This window comes from Notolabrus celidotus, unplaced genomic scaffold (assembly GCF_009762535.1).
Source record: "Notolabrus celidotus isolate fNotCel1 unplaced genomic scaffold, fNotCel1.pri scaffold_371_arrow_ctg1, whole genome shotgun sequence".
Classification (NCBI taxonomy): domain Eukaryota; kingdom Metazoa; phylum Chordata; class Actinopteri; order Labriformes; family Labridae; genus Notolabrus; species Notolabrus celidotus.
The window spans coordinates 13217-33199 of record NW_023260195.1 but is presented as its reverse complement, the minus strand read 5'-3'; the positions used below and the strand labels follow the sequence as shown (position 1 = coordinate 33199).

The window sequence follows — 19983 nt, the reverse complement described above, 5'->3', positions numbered from 1 at the left end:
CGGAGGGGAGTCTTTGCCCAGGCAGAAGAGTAAGTATCTCAGGGAGTGAGGGGAAGAGGGGAGCGGGGAGATTGACGGACAGATTGGGTTGCAGAACTGCAGTGTTGTGGACGCTGTACCGGTCTGTTTCATGGTTAGGTGGGAATCGAGAACCGAATCCGACTTAGAACCGGTTCCAATTGATCAACTCATCAGAATTGTAACCTCAAATGTTATCGATTCTCCTTAACGATTCCTTTCCCAGCATCACGTCACACTCTGAAACGCAGAACTCCGAGGTGCAAAACCTCAAATAAGCTGAAGCATTTGTCGACTCGGCCTCGAAGCTTTGGGTTCACGTTGGGCCGAAGTGGAGAAGGGTTCCATGTGAACATGTTCAAGTTGGGAGGCGAACCCCCGCCTACCTCTCCCCTTTCGGAGTCGGGACGCTTTCCCTCAGGCTCCGAGGGACCACGTCCGGACTCACGCGGCCGAAAAATGAGGCACGAGAGTGGGTAAAATACCTCCGCGATGACCCCCGGAGGAAAAGCGTTTTTTTCCTCTCCAAATTGAAAGTCTTTCCCTCAGGCTCGAGGGGCCACGTCTGGACTTAGCGGCCGAGAATGAGGTCAACCTATTGTTCAGTATGTTCAAGTTGAATATGTTCATGTTCAGTCTTGGGCAGATAATTTTGGAAGAAATAAAATGGTTGGAAGACTGTGTAGAACTACTTTTTTTTCCCCCTCAAGAAAATACTCAGGAGTCGTTAGGAGAATTGATAAGGAACTGGATTCATAAGCAGAATCAACAATGGCAGTGACATTGATAAAATCTTATCAATTCCCACCCCTAGTCGTGGTGAAGAGAGAGCGAGCCAGAAGGCAAAGCTCTGGATTCTAGGTCAATCTATGTTCCAACCCTCACTATGGTCACGAGCTGTGGGTTGTGACCGAAAGAACAAGATCACGAATACAAGCGGCTGAAATGAGCTTCTCTGCAGGGTGTCTGGACTCAGCCTTAGAGACCGGGTCAGGAGCTCAGACTCAAAAGTAGAGCCGCTGCTCCTCCGGATGGAGAGGAGCCAGATGAGGAGGTTCAGGTATCTGGACAGGTGCCTCCCGGACGTCTTTTTTTAAAATGAAAGGTAATGATAGTTTGATTTCTTCTGCATAGAAGCTTGATCCCTTATATCGTATATAATGTAGTACAGTAGGAGTCACAGGGAAATGGATCCATCAGCACAACAACCTTCAATCAACCATTTTCATATCTACTGACGTCTTTGAATGCACTTCACTTCATAATCACACATTCACAGAGCTGAGTTACTGCGAGGTACTTCTCTGGAGTTCATGTTTTGTTGTGATGCGTTTAAAAATGGAGGACAGAGGTGAGTAACCGCCAAACAAGAAGGGCAAGTCTTGATTGGACCCGCTTTAACAATCAGAGCGGGCTCCATTAATTTTCATCTCACATTTCCGTGGCGCCGGCGTCGTGGTAATGAGCACATTTGTCATTTATTTTCTGTCCTTTCTGACATTTACCAGGTTGGCCTTTCAGCGCCACGCGCCCTCGTTTGTAAATAATTGATGGTGACCAGCGGCACGTTGGGTAAGCAAGGCGGCGGCCGGCGTTTGAGCAGCTGGCACAAGATGACAGTTAGCTCTGACCTGGCATACAAATACACACACACACAATCCCGCACACACACACACGTCTATATGAAGGTATGAGTCACTCCAGCTATTTCCACACACTCCTCCTCTCTCCCTCCATCACAGGAAATAGTTTCTAATAATAATGAGAGGTGAGCGCTGGAGGTCAGGTGCTGTACCTACATGAAAAACAAACTTCCTCTCATTTACCTGGGTGTGTTCATTCAGAAAAACACTGCTCTGCGGCCGGCTCGAGTCAGGTCTGCAGTTTAAATATAAAACTAAGTGAAGTGGAATCAGAGGTTGGGAGAATCCAGCACAGGCTCTTTAACAAACACAAATATGAGATTTTAAAGTCTAATAATGTTCATGTGTGGATTTGTGTTGTGCGTATTTCAGCTGAAAAGTTCAAAATGAATAAAGAACAGTGAGACCTCTTACTCCATGAATGATAACATCCTTGATTTTGTAGTTTACGTAAGCTGATCTTGTTTCAGGTGTTTTATGTGTTTTATTTCATAATCCTGACTCATATCCATCAGTCTCTATCACAGCTGACTCCTCCTCCCTCCATCCATGAATGACAAACGAGCGAAGAAGGCACCTCAGGTCAAACACGACATCATGTGGAGAAAATCTCAACTAACGGGCGTCACCACGCCTGTTTTCAGACATATTTTGATCCTTAACTTTAGTGAAAGTGTTTTTCTGTAATGTATGATATATCCTGATCCTAGGATGGAAAGAAAGAGCCGACACAGACCGGGCAATTACAGCAGACTCACCCTCTTCAGCTTGGTGACGTTTGCCTCCACCGACAGTCCGTTCAGAGCGCCGGAGAGGCCGAGAAAGCTCCCAGGAAACACGGAGCGAAGGCCAACTACAAACACAGAGAGGGAGAAGAAGAAGAGAAGAAGAAGAAGAAGAAGAAGAAGAGAAGAAGAGAAGAAGAAAAGAAGAGAAGAAGAAGAAGAGAAGAAAAGAAGAAGAAGAAGAAGAAAAGAAGAAGAGAAAAGAGAAGAAGAAGAAGATCAACAGGTTAGTCACATGACTGGGTTTAAAAGGACACTCCAGAGAGGCGGAGTCTCTCAGGAAGGAAAGATTGGAAGAGGTTCACCCCTCTGTGAGACTGCGTGAGTAATAGTTCAACAGTTTCAGATTTCATCGTCTACAGTAATAATATCATTAAATCTCCATATAAGATGAGCTGAGGTGAAGAGGAAACTGTCCCGTGGTCGGACTGATCCAAATTTGATATTCTTTTGGAAATCATGGATGCTGCGTCCATGATTTCCAAAAAGAATGTCTTCAAGGTTAATAGATTTATTTTCTCAAACTCTTGTAAGCAATATTATTTTGGGGCATTACATTTTTTTTTACCTTAGCCCAGTATTCGTGACCTGATAGGTTAATAACTGAGCACTTGTGACTCATCATGTATTACACTCTGTTGTTATTTATTTGACTTATTTATATGTATGACATGTTTTAAATGTATTATTTATATTTATTTTAACATATTTCTAATTTATTTATTTTATATATTTCAAATGTATTTATTTATATTATTTTAATATTCAAATGTATTTATTCATATTTATTTAAACATATTTTTAATTTATTTATTTTATATATTTCAATGTATTTATTTATATTTATTTAACATATTTCAAATGTATTTATTTATATTTATTTTAAACATATTTCTAATTTATTTATTTATATATTTCAAATGTATTTATTTATATTATTTAACATATTTCAATGATTTATTTATATTTATTTTACATATTTCAAATGTATTTATTTATATTATTTTACATTTTCAAATGTATTATTTATATTATTTTAAACATTTCTAATTATTACTTTACATATTTCAAATGTATTTATTTATATTATTTTACATATTACAAATGTATTTATTTATATTATTTTACATATTTCAATGTATTTATTTATATTTATTTTAAACATATTTCTAATTTATTTATTTTATATATTTCAAATGTATTTATTTACATTTTTATTATATTTCAAATGTATTTATTTACATTATTTATATATTTCAAATGTATTTATTTATATTTTATTATATATTTCAAACGTATTTATTTATATTTATTTCAAACCATATTTCTAATTCATTTATTTATTTTAAATGTATTTCTAATTTATTCATTCTTCTTCTTCTTCTTCTTCTTTTCTTTCTTCTTCTTCTTTTTTCTTCTTCTTCTTCTTCTTCTTCTTCTTTAACTCTCTGGCTTTTATTTATCACTTTCCTGTCTTGTTTTATAATTTTTCCGATTGTTGGGAGGTTCAGGGTATGATGGGAATGTACATGTAAATGTTTGTAGATGTACTTATTTGTTCAAACATTCCAAAAAAATAAATAAAGTTTAAAAATAAATAAAATGAGCAATAAATGTGAAATCTGAGCCACATAAAAAAAACTGGTGCATCCAAAAGGTCTTCACAGTATCAACAGAAACCTTTTGTAACCCCTCTTTAGTGATATCTGTAATAACAGCTGCTTCACAAAACACACCCAGACTGTGATATATACTTGTGTTCTTACAGTGAAGGAAACTCTTCCTCATATGAAACTTATATAAAACATCTCCTCCTCGTCTTCGGTTATCCGCTCTGACGTAGAGAAGCTGCATTTAATCTCTCGATTCAGCAATGGCTCTGCAGTTATCAGTGAGGCAGACGGGAGCGCCGTGTGGACACTGAGCTATTCGAGCGGAGGAGCGGACTCTTTGCTTCAATAAATATTTCAGTTTAAGTGTATTGAAAGCTCTGACGCTGCGTTCTGCATCTCCACTTCTTGTTGTGACTGTTTTCTGATGAAGAATTAAGCTTCAGGGAAACGCTTTCAGCACGATCTGTTCCTGGATAAGATGATAAAACCCTCTTCTTTTTGCTTATAATTTATATTCCTTTCATTTCTGTCCTCAGAATTAAAACTTCCTCCTAAAAAGTCCTTGTTCTCTTCAAAGCTCCTCTGAGAAACTTTTGGTTTGGGTCAAGTTTGGCGCCCCCTGTATAAAAGTCATAATAATGAAGCTCTTCTGTTTCATAAGCAGCTAAAAGCTCATCAAAGGAGCTTTGAGGTTGTCAGCTCTCATCTTGGACAGCCTTGAGAGGTCTGCACAGACACGCACATGCAACACATTCACTGGTTCTGGCTTCACAATGTGCTCTGGAGCTCGGTCTGCTGGTCTGACTGTGCTATAAAAAAAACTGTGGTTATTTTCAAACCACGTTTTAGAGATTAGTAAATGAAGCTAGAGTTGGCCTTCTATTCTTATTCTCTTGTTCATTTTACCCCCTAACAGTCCTCCTGCATCATGTAGGGGGATTCAAAGTATCGTAGTCTAACAGATGCAAAGATATCAAGGACAAAGGATCAGAGAGGAGGAGTGGAACGAATCTGACATCTCTTCTGTCCGTCAGCCTGATGTGAGGAAATCATCCCTCTGTGGACTCGTCTGCCCCGTTAGCCACAAATAATGAGCGGGAAACACGCCGCACGGTTTCTTTAACTTGTTTCCACTTTCTCTGTGACTTCAGTTTATCTTCGACTAAACACCAGAGTGAGTGAAGGAGGTAGAAGAAGAAGAGATGAAGACTTCCTCAGGGGGGATCTCACCTGGTCCAACAGCATTTTCTTCATGGCTGCACTTTTAGTTCCTCCGACCACGAGCCGGTCCAGAACTTTGTACCACCCGCCGATTACTGGACCCTGAACCAGACAAGAGAACCATAATTAATAAGACCTCATTTTTACTAATGTGACTGGTTCCTTACAAGAACTAAAAAGTCTGACACTTTGAATTTTGACAAGTCAGACCTTAGAGGGACTAATCCTCTAAGACAATAAAATGTATATATTTTAAGGGTTGGATTCAGAAGGTCAGACCTCAAAAATAATCCTCTTCTGAGTTTTAGAAATTCCTGAGCTGCTGTAAAAATTGAATTACATCCACTAAAACAGAGCTGCTTTATCTTCTCGCTCACTTTTCAACCACAGAAGTCAAACTTTGTTCTTTCTTTAGATATTAAATTTAAGATCTTTTGTTTTCAGACAATAGAAGTAGGGATGTCCTGATCAGCTCTTTTGGCCCCTGATCTCAATCTGATGTTTTAATATTGAATATTTGCAGATACAGAGTCCAGATCTGATACTTGTGTTTGCCTCAATAGTAGTTGCACAAGAGATAAGAGACTGTCTTTTCTTCCCTTAACAAAAATAAATAATTCAAAAAAAGAACTAAAATATGTCTCATGTTTATCCATTTAAATTAATCCAGCTAGCTTTATTGTAAAACTCCTAATCTGTTTTAAAGCTCTGCTGTAAGAGACAAAGAAACTGGTGTGCTTCATTACAGCGCGCTTAAATCCGAGGCTGCCCTGAACGCAACTCTCACGAGACAGTGCGTGATTCACAACGGCAGCATCCGGCTGAGAGACGTAAATATTGGGAGTGACAGTGAGATCCAAACACGCCCGGCTGCATGCCGGTCTCTAAAAGTAGTATGGGAGGTAGAGCCTTCAGTTATCAGGCAGACACCCTCTCTACTTTTAAGAGTAGGCTTCAAACTTTCCTTTTTGATAAAGCTTATAGTTAGAGCTGGATCAGGCTTGGACCAGGTCTTAGTTATGCTGCTATAGGCTTAGACTGACACACTGGGATCCTGTCTTTCCCTCTCTCTTCCTGTCCCTTTAAAGTTACTAACCATAGACCTTTCTGGAGTCCCTGAGCTCCCTTGTCTCGTAGGTTCCTCTGGATCTCTGCTGCAGATTCCTTTTTTGGGTCTGTCATTCCTTTCTTGCTTTCTTTCTTTCATTCCTTCTTTTCTCCTTTCTTTTCCACACTTCTTTCTTTCTTTCTTTCTTTCTTTCTTTCTTTCTTTCTTTCTTTCTTTCTTTCTTTCTTTCTTTCTTTCTTTCTTTCTATCCTTTTTCCTTTCAATCCTTCTTCCCTGCTGTCATTTCTTTCTTTCTTTCTTTCTCAATTTCATTCCTTTTCTTTCTTTCTTTCTTTCTTTCTTTCTTTCTTTCTTTCTTCTGAATTTCATTCCTTTCTTTCTTTCTTTCTTGCTATCTTTCTTTCTTCTTAATTTCATTCCTTTTCTTTCTTTCTTTCTTGCTATCTTTCTTTCTTTCCTTTTTCCTTTCATTCCTTCTTCCCTGCTGTCATTCCTTTCTTTCTTTCTTTCTTTCTTTCTTTCTTTCTTTCTTTCTTTCTTTCTTTCTTTCTTTCTTTCTTTCTTTCTTTCTTCTTAATTTCATTCCTTTTCTTTCTTTCTTTCTTTCTTGCTATCTTTCTTTCTTTCTTTCTTTCTTTCTTTCTTTCTTTCTTTCTTTCTTTCTTTCTTTCTTTCTTATCTCATTCCTTTTCTTTCTTTCTTTCCTTTTTTCCTTTCATTCCTTCTTCTTCCCTGCTGTCATTCCTTTCTTTCTTTCTTCTCAATTTCATTCCTTTTCTGTCTTTCTTTCTTGCTATCTTTCTTTCTTCTTAATTTCATTCCTTTCTTTCTTTCTTTCCTTCTTTCTTCTTAATTTCATTCCTTTCTTTCTTTCTTTCTTGCTATCTTTCTCTTTATTTCTTCTTTCGTTCTTTCTTCTTAATTTCATTCCTTTTCTTTCTTTCTTTCTTGCTATCTTTCTTTCTTTCCTTTTTCCTTTCATTCCTTCTTCCCTGCTGTCATTCCTTTCTTTCTTTCTTCTTAATTTCATTCCTTTCTTTCTTTCTTTCTTTCTTTCTTTCTTGCTATCTTTCTCTTTATTTCTTCTTTCTTTCTTCTTAATTTCATTCCTTTCTTTCTTTCTTTCTTTCTCTTTCTTTCTTCTTAATTTCATTCCTTTCTTTCTTTCTTTCTTTCTTTCTTTCTTTCTTTCTTTCTTGCTATCTTTCTCTTTATTTCTTCTTTCTTCTTTCTTTCTTCATTCCTTTCTTTCTTTCTTTCTTTCTTTCTCTCTTCTCTTTCTTTCTTCTTAATTTCAGTGACAGTGGACATAATTGATTGTATGACATGATCGGCTCAAATGCCGATCACCGATCAATAAAAAACGCCCAGATCGGCTTTGATCCGATAGTTGAGATCGGGATGGGGACATCCCTAAAGAGAACAATCTGCAGACTTCACTTTGAGCTCTGAGACATTGGTCCTTGCATTTTTAAACACTGAAAATAATCCAAAGATGAACTGAAAATAAGAATAATACTGCAGCATCCCCGAGGACTCTTCTCACCACGAATAAGAAGCCGATACTCATCATCTTGGCCGTCCGCCGCACGTTGTGATGAGCCAATCCTCTCCTCTCGATCAGCTGTTGTGAGATGACATCACCGACGCCCACCAGAGAGCCTGAAGGACAAACAGCAGACAGACACTGAGCGAGCTGATGCAGGTGATGATATTGTTCCTGTGGATGATGAGTGTGTGAGCGAGCGAGGCGCTGCAGAGATTTCTACTGCAGCTGTGTTTACGTTAGGCGACGTTATTAAACATCCAGATCAGAGGAAAACATGGAGGGAAGAGGGGAAGGGTTCAGTGACAGATATGAGGTTTTAATAAAGTAAACATGAGAGCGTCTGAGTCCAGAGCGTGCAGACTCTGAAGGTGAAGTCTGCAAAGTTTAGAGATGTTCTAACTCACAGTTCATTTAAAAGTCTGCTGATTTAATGACTCATAATAGGAGGAGCAACAAAGAGGGAACAGCTGAGGGATTTAAAATCAGACTTGAGCTCTACCAATAGAAACACACTGAGTTAAACTGATGTTTTAACTCTAAAAGGAAGGTTTTTAAAAAATAATAACCTGAAAGATAAAGTGTAATAACATGAATCAGCTCATTTAGAGGGAAAATATTGCTTCAGATCAACTATTTTAAGGATAAAAAGGTCTCCGTTAATATTAACTGCAGCTTATTGCAAACCTGAAATCAATACTTGGTCACTTTAACAATTATAATGCTCCTTAGTTGTTCCTTGATGTCATATTGTTGTCTTGTTCTAACCTGACAGCTTCTTCTCGAAACAGGACAACTGGCAACACGAGACGTTCTTTACAAGACACAACCAGGAAAACAATCAAGTCCAGATCAAATATTAAAAATGAAAAGTTCCTTAAAAGATCCAGAAGTGCTTTATTTCCATAAGATAAGATGATATGAGATAAGAGATATGATGAGATGAGATCATATGAGATAAGATAAGATGAGATAAGATAATATGAGATGAGATAAGATAAGAGATAAGATTAGATAAGATAATGAGATAATATGAGATAAGATAAGATGAGATGAGATAAGATGAGATAAGATAATATGAGATAAGATGAGATAAGAGTGAGATAAGATAAGATGAGATAAGATGATATAATATGAGATGAGATAATGAGATAAGATGAGATGAGATAATGAGATAAGATGAGATAAGATGAGATAAGAGATAAGATGAGATAAGATGAGATAAGATAATAAGATAAGATGAGATAAGATGAGATAATAAGATAAGATGAGATAAGATGAGATATGAGATAAGATGAGATAAGATGAGATAAGATGAGATAATGAAATAAGATGAGATAATGAAATAAGATGAGATAATAAGATGAGATAAGATGAGATAATAAGATAAGATGAGATAAGATGAGATATGAGATAAGATGAGATAAGATGAGATATGAGATAAGATAAGATAAGATGAGATGAGATAAGTTGAGATAAGAGATAATATGAGATAATATGAGATGAGATAATAAGATAAGATGAGATAAGATGAGATAATAAGATAAGATGAGATAAGATGAGATATGAGATAAGATGAGATAAGATGAGATAAGATGAGATAATGAAATAAGATGAGATAATAAGATGAGATAAGATGAGATAATAAGATAAGATGAGATAAGATGAGATATGAGATAAGATGAGATAAGATGAGATAAGATGAGATAATGAAATAAGATGAGATAATGAAATAAGATGAGATAATAAGATGAGATAAGATGAGATAATAAGATAAGATGAGATAAGATGAGATATGAGATAAGATGAGATAAGATGAGATAAGATGAGATAATGAGATAAGATGAGATAATGAAATAAGATGAGATAATAAGATAAGATGAGATAAGATGAGATAATATGAGATAAGATGAGATAAGATGAGATAAGATGAGATATTACTTTATTGATACCCAGGGGGAAATTCGATTGTTGCAGCAACCCAGACATAAGTACAATCAATAATATGTTTTAATAAGTAAAAATAAAATAGATAAATAAAGATAGAATACAAATTTACAAATTTAGATATATACAAATGTTAAAAATGGTTTAAATAGAAGTAATTACAGGCAGTATTAAAAAAGGGTTCAGTAGTGACATGTTTACATGGTGTGATTATGATTCGGTTCTGACAGATTAAGCAATATAATAAATAAATATGGGAATATAATCTGACTATAATCATCACCATCTAGATCTTGAGACATCTCTGGTGCACTTGCACCGTCCTGCCAGTAGGTGGCATGTTTACAGCCTGGTTCAAAAAACAGTTTAGGTCTGAAGAGCTCATTTCTCTATCAGGGGGTGAATTTATTTTTAGAACTTGTTATTTTTGAAGATATTAAACTTATGATTTTGCCCAAATAAGGGCGTGGAAGACTTGATTGACAGGTGGGTACCCTGTAGCTGTTAGCGGAAAGGCTTAAAGGCCCGCCTCTTTACCTCACACTAGCTCGGACGCAGTTAGGTTGAGTTCAGCATTTCCAATATAGCACCCGCCGACGATCGTCTTCAGAAACAGATCGATCACTGTGAATACTTTCAGTTTTTTCTTTTCTACTGACTATATCATTGAGTATCTCAAGAGAACGTCTTCTCGGGAGGATGGATGAAGACTCTGAGACCTGAAAAGTTTCTGAATGTTTTAAAAGCATCCATTTATAAACCCATCAGTAAATAAGAAGCTAACCTCTTCCCTCCTGATGAAGTTAAGTCTCTTTTTTTGCTCTAAATTGGTTTCCACATACGCCTGGACTCTGATCTGTGTCAGCTTAATTCTCCATTAATTCTCATTTTCTTTCTCCTTCAAGCACAGCCGGGCTTTGAGAGCTTGTTTACATGCTGCTAAGAATAAGTCGCTGCGGCTAAAATTAACAGTAAATGCAATTTAAAACCAAATCACTGAAGTCCAGAGCTCCATACTAACCACATCCGTCAATTTCAGCACCTGGTGGATCCCACTAAGTGCTGTTTTTATTGTCCTGACTCATAAAGAGACACTTAAAAACTCGTTAAATCAGCGGGAAAAGAAGCTCGAACCCACGCTAACATAATGTCACCTCACAGTGACGCAGTTAAAAGTGACAGCACGGTTTAATAATCCAGACCCAGCTGAGCACGAGGTAACCTTTTTCTTAAATGTCAAAGGAGAACCAATAAAGGTGTCAGAGGGACGGGAGGGGGGACACACCGAAACAGACAATCACTGAGCAGAGAACGTCGATAGTTCACCTGGACATGAATGAACACAAACGACTCAGAGACTCAGAGACGCTGACGGGGAAACTCAGAGAGAGGACCGAGCTAACTTTGAGCTTCAGTTTGAACCGCAGCATCTTCAACGTCTGAGAACGTCAAACTTTAAAGGGGACATACCACGCTTTTTTCATCAATATATATATTGGTCTAAGAGGTCCCCAAAACATGTCTTTAAAGTTTATGCTCAAAAAAACACTTTGAAATCAGATTTTGGTCTGCCTGAAAAGTCCTCTTCTTCATTCCTCATCAGAACACTCTGTTTTTTCTCTGACCACGCCCCCTCAGGAAGTGGATGTGCCTCGGCTCTCCAGCACGTTGATCTAATGTTTACATGTTGGCTGAATATACACGGCTGCTCAGAGATCACGTTACTTCAACCCTCTGAATCTGATCCAGAATCTGATCCTGACGGAGAGGCGCCTGTAGCAGGACCTTTCTGAAGGATTGGTCACAGATTTAGTGTTTCTTGTTGTTTTATTTATCAGTATGTAGACGTGTGTCTTGGTACACAGCTACGAACATGTAGCTATGTGGCTATGCTAACTAGCGCTAGCACTTATCCATGATAAATAAAAATCATCCACTAGATCTTCAAATCTGCAGACGTGGGGAGTAAAACCGACCTCTACCAGAAAGGCAGCAGGACCTTTTATGAAGGATTGGTCACAGATTTAGTGTTTCTTGTTGTTTTATTTGTCAGTATGTCGACGTGTGTCTTTGTACACAGCTACAGCTACAGCTACAGCTACAGCTATGAACATATAGCTATGTGGCTATGCTAACTAGCGCTAGCACTTATCCATGACAAATAAAAATCCTCCACTAGATCTTCAAATCTGCAGACGTGGGGAGTAAAACCGACCTTTGTGTTTATTAAGACAGCCTACAACTAGCATGCCTCCCTCCTAAGCTCCTTGTTAGCACACATTTGTGCAGGGAATGAAAACGGAGGAGGGATTCAGTATTATTTTATACAGTCTATGGGCTGAACAAGCTCCGAGCTCTGACTCCGTGACAGACCGGATATTGTTGTTACGTAACAAAAACACGGAAGTCTGAAACGGCTGGTTTCAGCACACATTTACAGAAAGGTGTAGAAATCAGAACAGGGGCAGAATGGATTTTTTTCATTCTCGGGGGGTTTGTAGACAGGGACACATATTTCAGGTAAAGAACCATTAAAAATTCAATTTTGCATGATATGTCACCTTTAAATCTGTTGCAGTGACGCCGTCTGCATAGGAGGAGACTTTAGTATTCATCATGTGAGGTCAGAGTCTCTTCATGATATTAAATCAAAGAATCAGAGCCTCAGATCTGTCACAATGTGAAAAAGTAGCAAGACATCCAGGACAGCCTCTGATAACTCACAGATTAAAAAGCAAACTCAAGAACTCTTTTTAGTCTCCCTTTTAACTGAGTCTTAAGCCATCTTGCTATTTATTTATTATCTAGATCAAATTTTAGTCAATTTTTAAGTATATACTGTCTTATTTTAAATTATTATAGACATATATATTATTCATTCAGTTCATTTTTAGGGCCCGAGCACCGCTGGTGGCGAAGGCCTTATTGTAACCCTAAGGATTGTTCTTTCTTCCGCCACTTAAAACGCATTTTTGGACCCCTGAACGTGAATGAAAGTGCAGATATTTTTGCACACTCATCGGGTCTGTCCTATAGTAGACACCTTGACGAGAAAAAATTATCAGAACAAATTTTGATCAGACAAAAAAATGTGGGCGTGGCAGGCGTTGAGGCGGGGCATCAAACGCACATACAGCTTTGAATGTGAAGAATGACGCCCAAATAAGGGTGCATACTTTTGAGAGCTCCTCCTAGAGTTTTTCTCTGATTCAGTCCAAACAAGGCACATTCTATAGCAGACATACTGACGATTAAATCATTGTTAAAGGAATTCTGTTCAGACTAAAATTGTGGGTGTGGCACACTGTCAAGTTTGGAGGTTTTCTTGGCAATCTGCCAAAAACTTGGAACATTTGCACCACCTGAGGCAGTATATACTCTCAGATCTTGCTTTCGCATCATGTGGTGGCAAATATCAGGCGGCTGTTTACATGTGTGCGAGGGCCCGTTCATCGCCGCTTGCGGCTTTAATTTAATTTGTATTTATTTATTAATCTATTGTGGATTATTTCATTACTTATTTAGTTATTATTAGATCTTATCATCTTGTGATTTCTACAGATTACCTCTCAGCATTTTAATATTGTATTCTGTTTTATTTTGCTTTATTTACTTTTAGTGTAGCATCTTAGTTTAAAGTTTTGTTATCTCATTAATACATTTTATTTTGGTGAGTTTAATTTCCAATCTTGAGTTTTAACATCTTATTTGACCTCAAGTGTTTCCTCATGAAGGTATCATGACAGCGTTTCCTCAGTTCGTCTGCAACTTATTTTTTTAATTTCTTATTTTATTGTTATTTCTTATTATTATAGTTATTAGGGCCCGGAGCACCGATGGTGGCGAAGGCCCTATTGTAACCCTAGGGCAGGGGTGTCCAAACTTTTTTCAGAGAGGGCCACATTTGATGTTGTCAGAATACCTCAGGGCCAGTGACTCCCTCTGAGACTTAGGGATCATAAAAGCTCTATATGAAATATTTATTTAATAACAATTATTTTAAATGTTTTCTCAATAAATCAGTAACTAGGAAGTACCATGTAAAGATTAGCAAACTTTATCTTCTTCTGGGGGAACATTTTTCTCATTAGGGTCGGGCAATGTGGGAAAAATATTGTCTCATTATTTTCCTATGGCAGGATTTCATCACACTTCTTTTTCATGTTAAGAAAAAGAACATATTAAGAACAAAATACTTATTTACCTGAGTTCTGAAGATTTTTGATGCACCTAATTTCGCCTTCTCTGTACGATTTCAAATTTTTGATCTTGTCTTGTGTCCTCTTTTGTGTCCTCTGAACTCTTAATGTTCATCAAGAACATTTTCACATCATGATAAAAACTTTAATTTGAAAACGTGTCCACTTTAAGAGTTCTTGAGTTTCTTCTTTATTGCCGTTTTGCAGAATTCCCAGAGCTTTGGCTTTAGACAGGTCGTCCATATGAAGCTTTTTGAGACGTTTCTGGATTGTCTTTAGTTTTGTTTGTGCGCTTGAAAGAAACTGCAAATGTACAGATGATTCTTTGCTATGAATAACACAATTTAAGATGGAAGCTTAACGGGAAGAGCGCCACCTAGCTTTGAACATGAAAAACGGGGTTCATCGCCGCTTGCGGCTTTAATTATTTTAGTATTATTTTTATTTTTTTGTATTATTGTTTTTATTATTTTTTATTATAATTAAAATTACTTTTATTGTTGTTATTATTATTATTGTTATTATTAATATATCATGTTGTTAACCTTGCATATGGATTGTAGGGTGGGGTGACAGGGGATGGGGGTCTTATTTTTTTGCGTATTTTTAATTTATTCTATTTTATTATTACTATTAATATTCTTATTTACAGCACTTTGTGTTACAATATAATTGTATGAAAAGCGCTTTACAACTAAAGATTGATTGATAGATTGAGATTAGATCAGATTTAAACTTCTCAAAGGCGTTCATCAGTGAAATCATGTCACTTGGTTTCCTTGGACGTAATGAGCATGGTAACTTCTCACTCTTGTTGCTGTCCTCACGCTGAAGCTCTTTACATGCTGCCAGTTCAGGGCGCTCTCTTTGCGTCCCTTTAACTTCGGCCATTGAGGTAAATGTGACACAGACGGGAAACAGTGGAGCAAAGTCCTCCCACCGCTGTGCTGGTAAAGGAGGTAGTAACTGAGGTGTCACAGATATCTGCTCTGGAGACAGACACTGGCCCATTAATGAAGAACATCTATGATAGCAGCTTGAATTTAAAGTAACCGTCTTAGTTTCATTCTCTCATGAATCCTATCTCTGAAAGTTGTATAATTATAAGATGTTAGTCTGACTAACCAGACAGAGAAGAACCCTCTGACTTGTTTCTGATCTGTAACATAAGAGTGTAGAGAACTGGCTCCATCTAGTGGTGATAACACTGCACTACACGTGGAAGACTGAGACCAGATTGAGGCTCATAATACAAACAGTTACTCAAGTATTTAAACTAATGGAGGGTTTAGTTTTACCGAAATCGGAATCATAGACAGAAACGTTGCTCCAAAAATCACTGATTGAAGCTTTAATCCTTCAAACACAATACAGCTGAAGGGCTTCTGTTGATTTATAGACTGAAGGTCAAAGGTCAGGGGTGTTCCTTGACTGAAAAAGTTCTCCACAGGATGTTGGGAAACTTCTTTGAATGTAAACTTCCCTTTTTGGTGCTCTAATATGTTCCAGATGTTGTTGCCGTCTCTGGTTATCACGGTAAAACTTCACTGATCCATGCATTGAGTCTTTATTCTTATTGTACATAGATAATTATGATGTTGTGTAATTATAGGGCATGTTTGAAATGATAGGTTTAGCCCCATAAATCAAAAGTAAAGAGACTTAAAATATCAGGATTTAAATGTGTAATTGTAATAGACTGTAAAGGATTATTTAGCGATCATAGCATCTCTCATATGTGTTGTTTGCTTCAGGAAAACAGACCCTAAACAAAGTAAATCTGCAGGAAAACAGCATGCAAGTTCACAGAGCCAGAGGCCTTTTCCTCTTTGTTGACTCAGAGTCTGCACGCTGGAGCAAAGTTCAATGTAAGCCCCTGTGGCTGTCATCAAATGCACTCACTTACCTTCAGAAAAAATGGGTGAAACTGGAAAAAACACCTTAAATGCACAACTAACATGATTTATATCTGAAGTATGGAGTGAGTTATCCTACCAGCGGTCACTATCTGCACCGTCCATGGTTGTTTGAGCATCAGGGCCTGGTAGGATCTCCACAGGGCTGCCATTCTCCCTCCTGGGAGGATAGAAAAAGACACATTACATTACAAAAAGTCTACTGAACTATCAATCAATCAATCAATCAGACTTTACTTATAAAGCGCTTTTCATACAATGACATTGTAACACAAAGTGCTGTACATAACTTCAAAATAGAATAAATTTAGAAAAAGATCCCGACCCCAAACCCACCCCATAATCCAAAGGTTAAGTACACAATATGCAACAATAGTAATAAAAACAATTAAAATAAAAGAAAGAAATAAAGAAGTTGCTGAACGAACTGAGGAAACGCTCTCATGATATCTCAATGAGGAAACACTGGAGGTAAAATAAGATGTTAAAACTCAAAACAGGAAATTAAAATCACCAAAGTAAAATACATTTCTAAGATAATAAAAGACTAAAATATTAAACCATTAAAATAACTTAAAGGCACTATGAGTAGTTTTTAACTGGCTGAGAAACAGACTGAAACTGATACTGATGCCTCTTTATGACCCTCAAAAGCAAACAAGTCCATCTACAAGAACACTGATACTTTCTCTGTTGTCATTTTAATGTCTAAAACTGCTCTGAGGGGGTAGGTGTCAGAACCATAGACTGTAAAAAATATGGACGTAGTATCCGTGACGTCACCCATCTGTTTCTGAAGAGCTGTTTTGAGACCAATCGGCTGCGGCAGCCATATTGCTTCTGTCGAGCCAGTGTGACGTAAAGAGGCGGGCTTTGAGCCTCCTAGCCAACAGCTGCAGTGTTCCCGCAGGCAGCTGTGCCTCTCATTGGAAGACTGGTAATCTCAATATCTTCAAAATTGCCAAATTAGAAAAAAATTCACCCCCCTCACAGTGAGAGGACATCGAGAAATTAGCTATTCAGACTACACTCATCTTTTGCACCAGGCTGTAAATATGTTTATTAATGCTGCAAAGATCGTCTTTTCCCCATTCATGTGTATGTGACTTCCGGTACTTCCGGAGCCAGCCTCAAGCGGATCCTCGATGACTCATATTTTTAGACCGGAGGTTGCCGCTTGGTCAGAACAGATGATTGACATATCGCTTTAGAAACACCCTTTTTTTTGGCTGTTTTCATTGCAAATAATCACATTGTAAGATAAGTCTAAATGTTAAAAGACAACCGGATGAGGTTATTATCTGAAGACAATTATTTTGCATGTACAGGACAAGAGATAAGAGGTATCACTTTGTCCACAAGGGGGCGCCAGAATCGATACAAGCTAAAAGTTCCTCACAGCAGCTTTAAGATGCTAGACTTGAAATACAAGTACATAAATAAATAAAGTAGAATAAAAGTGACTAAATTTGAAATAGATAATAAATAAATAAATAAATAGAACTATTAAGAATAAAAATAAAACTCAGTTAAAAGCAAGACTTTAAAGGTAGGTCTTGAGTTTGCCCCCTCCTCCCACTGGTGTGCAATGTGACTCAAATCAAGCTCTCCTGCTAATGCATCCTGTTATGTGACCTATTAAAGCTGGTTTCCTCCTCTCAGGCTTCATGAACACCAGATTTGCCTACAGTTTTCAACATAAGTCAAATACAGATAACATATGTCTGACTCAAACCAAACCACAAAGTGATTTTTTAACATTTTAGCTCCATGAACTGATGCAAAACTGAATCAACCCCCTATAAACTGTGTGTTTTAAGTTATAATTCAAAGGAACAGCTGTCTCTACAGTGATTTAATTAACGCCGAATTGAAAAGATGCTTCATGTCATTCAGAAAAACCATCAAAGTAGTTCATGTGTTCATGTTTTCATCACAAACACTCATTAAACCTTTAATCACTAAAGTCCTTGAATGCAGCACGGCGCAGCGTTTAACACTGTTACGTCATTTATAACGTTAAAAGTTCTGCGTCTAATTAACGTCAACGGCTGAGGAGAACTTCGTCGTTCCAGGCTAACAGTTGAAAGAGTGTTACAGAGATAACTCTTAAAGTGTCCGCCATGTTTATCTCACTGTGAGGATGAGTCGCTGTAACACACTTTCATACAAACATCACTGAATGCATATTAACTGTAGGACACACACTCTCTCTTTATTACACGCTGTTTAATCTCAGGGACCAGGATACGTAACTCACCAGTTGACGTCGACCCCGCTCCACTGCACGAGCTGCTAATGCTGCCTTCACGGCCTCGAGTCAGCTCCGAACTTTGAGCTCTCCGCTTCTGTAAGAGCTTCTCGTTGCATTCAGGGGGCAGTCACTACTTCTTTATACAGTGTTTAGAGGAGATTTTCGTTAGATGCTTAACATACAGTTGTGCTCATAAGTTTACATACCCTGGCAGAATTTGTGACTTTTTTTGGGGCCATTTTTCAGAGAATATGAATGATAAGAGAACAACTTTTTTTTCACTCATGGTTAGTGAGTGGGTGAAGCTAAATTTGTATCAAACACATGGTTCCCACTCTTTTCCAGAGATCATTTTCCAGGACATTTTCATTGATGATCAAGCTGGTATGACAGTCTAAATTGAGTTCCTAATTTAGTTCCTAAATAGTCTAATATCTCTTCTTAAAACATACTTTTATCGCAGAGCCTTCCCGGATTTTATCTGAATTTTATTTGACTTTATTTTATTTTAACCGTCTTAAGAAATATATTTTGAAAGAATTTTATTCCTTTAAGGGAATTTTATGTCTTTTAAAATATGTTTTATTTCTTTATCTTGACTTGTGTGCTTTTATGATCTGCCTGTTTATTTGCTACCCATGTAAAGCACTTTGTAACCTGGTTTTGAAAGGTGCTCTACAAATAAATTATTATTATTATTATTATTATTAATATGTTCCTCTCAGTGGAAGTCTACATTGAAAGACGTGCAGTCTATGGCTATCCATGAAATCATCTCTTACATGCTTAAAAACTATGGCGAATTAATTATAGAACAATGCAACCACAGATGTACAGCACTTCACTTTATTAGTGCAAACAAGTCACAATGATGTCCAACTCTCATCTCAGCTTTCTCTTTTCTGAAAAAATATAAAATTAGCTAAGAAAAAAACTAAAGAGCCAGCAAAGAAATCTGGAAGCTGCCTTACTGAAATAAATAAATAATGATAATAATAATCAGAGGATCAGTGCATTGATTGACCTAAATAAAACTGACTGACAAAAATGGCCACAAATGTTGAATGGGGATGTTTTTTTGTTTTTTTAACCTTGTCAGGTCGCATGCAGTCATGTTGGACTAATTTTCCAGGACAATCTGTGATTTTCCAGGACATTTAACTTTTTCCTCCCATTTTCCAGGTGTTTTCCAGTACTGGAAAACTGGTCAACTGTTTTCCAGGTTTTCCAGGTTTCCAGGACGCGTGGGAACCCTGCAAACATCTGTGTTTACTCTTTTTATATCATAAAGACAACAGAAACTACCCAAGAAACCCTAAATTCTGCCAGGGTATGTAAACTTATGAGCACAAGTGTATATAACAAACCAAGATAAACGGGGAAGTTTTTACGCTTCAAAAGACACAAAATTATCATAATAATAATTACTAAAATTATAATTTTTAATTTGTTTTATTATTCATTTATTCATTTATTTCAACAGGGACACTGTACAGCCATTTAGCTGTACCAGAGTTAGCTATGAGCTAATTTACATCTGTAGTCCCTGGGCAGGAGACAGAGGTGATGCCTGTTAAAAACAAACAGTGCATAATTTAAACAGCTACACAATAATACATAACCAATATAAAACAACAGGGCTACATTAACATACAAACTATCAACACAATAATACAATATAAATAGCTAAAAGCCCTACACTGTGAAGTTAATTCAATTTAATTGTGATGAGTACAAGATTGCATTGATTTTAGCCATGATTTCATCCTCAA

At 37.2% G+C, this 19983-nt stretch overlaps 1 protein-coding gene across 1 annotated transcript; it reads right to left on the bottom strand.

The window, feature by feature from the left end:
* Positions 1-2419: 2419 nt before the first annotated feature.
* LOC117809714 (protein Mpv17-like) lies at positions 2420-18340 on the bottom strand (the record flags this gene model as incomplete). The annotated part of the gene is given in 6 exon segments (XM_034679182.1): positions 2420-2487; positions 2490-2514; positions 5290-5382; positions 7896-8011; positions 16037-16117; positions 18218-18340. Coding segments are annotated over 5 exon segments (375 nt in total), but the record flags the coding sequence as incomplete, so codon positions are not given.
* Between the last annotated feature and the right edge of the window lie 1643 nt (positions 18341-19983).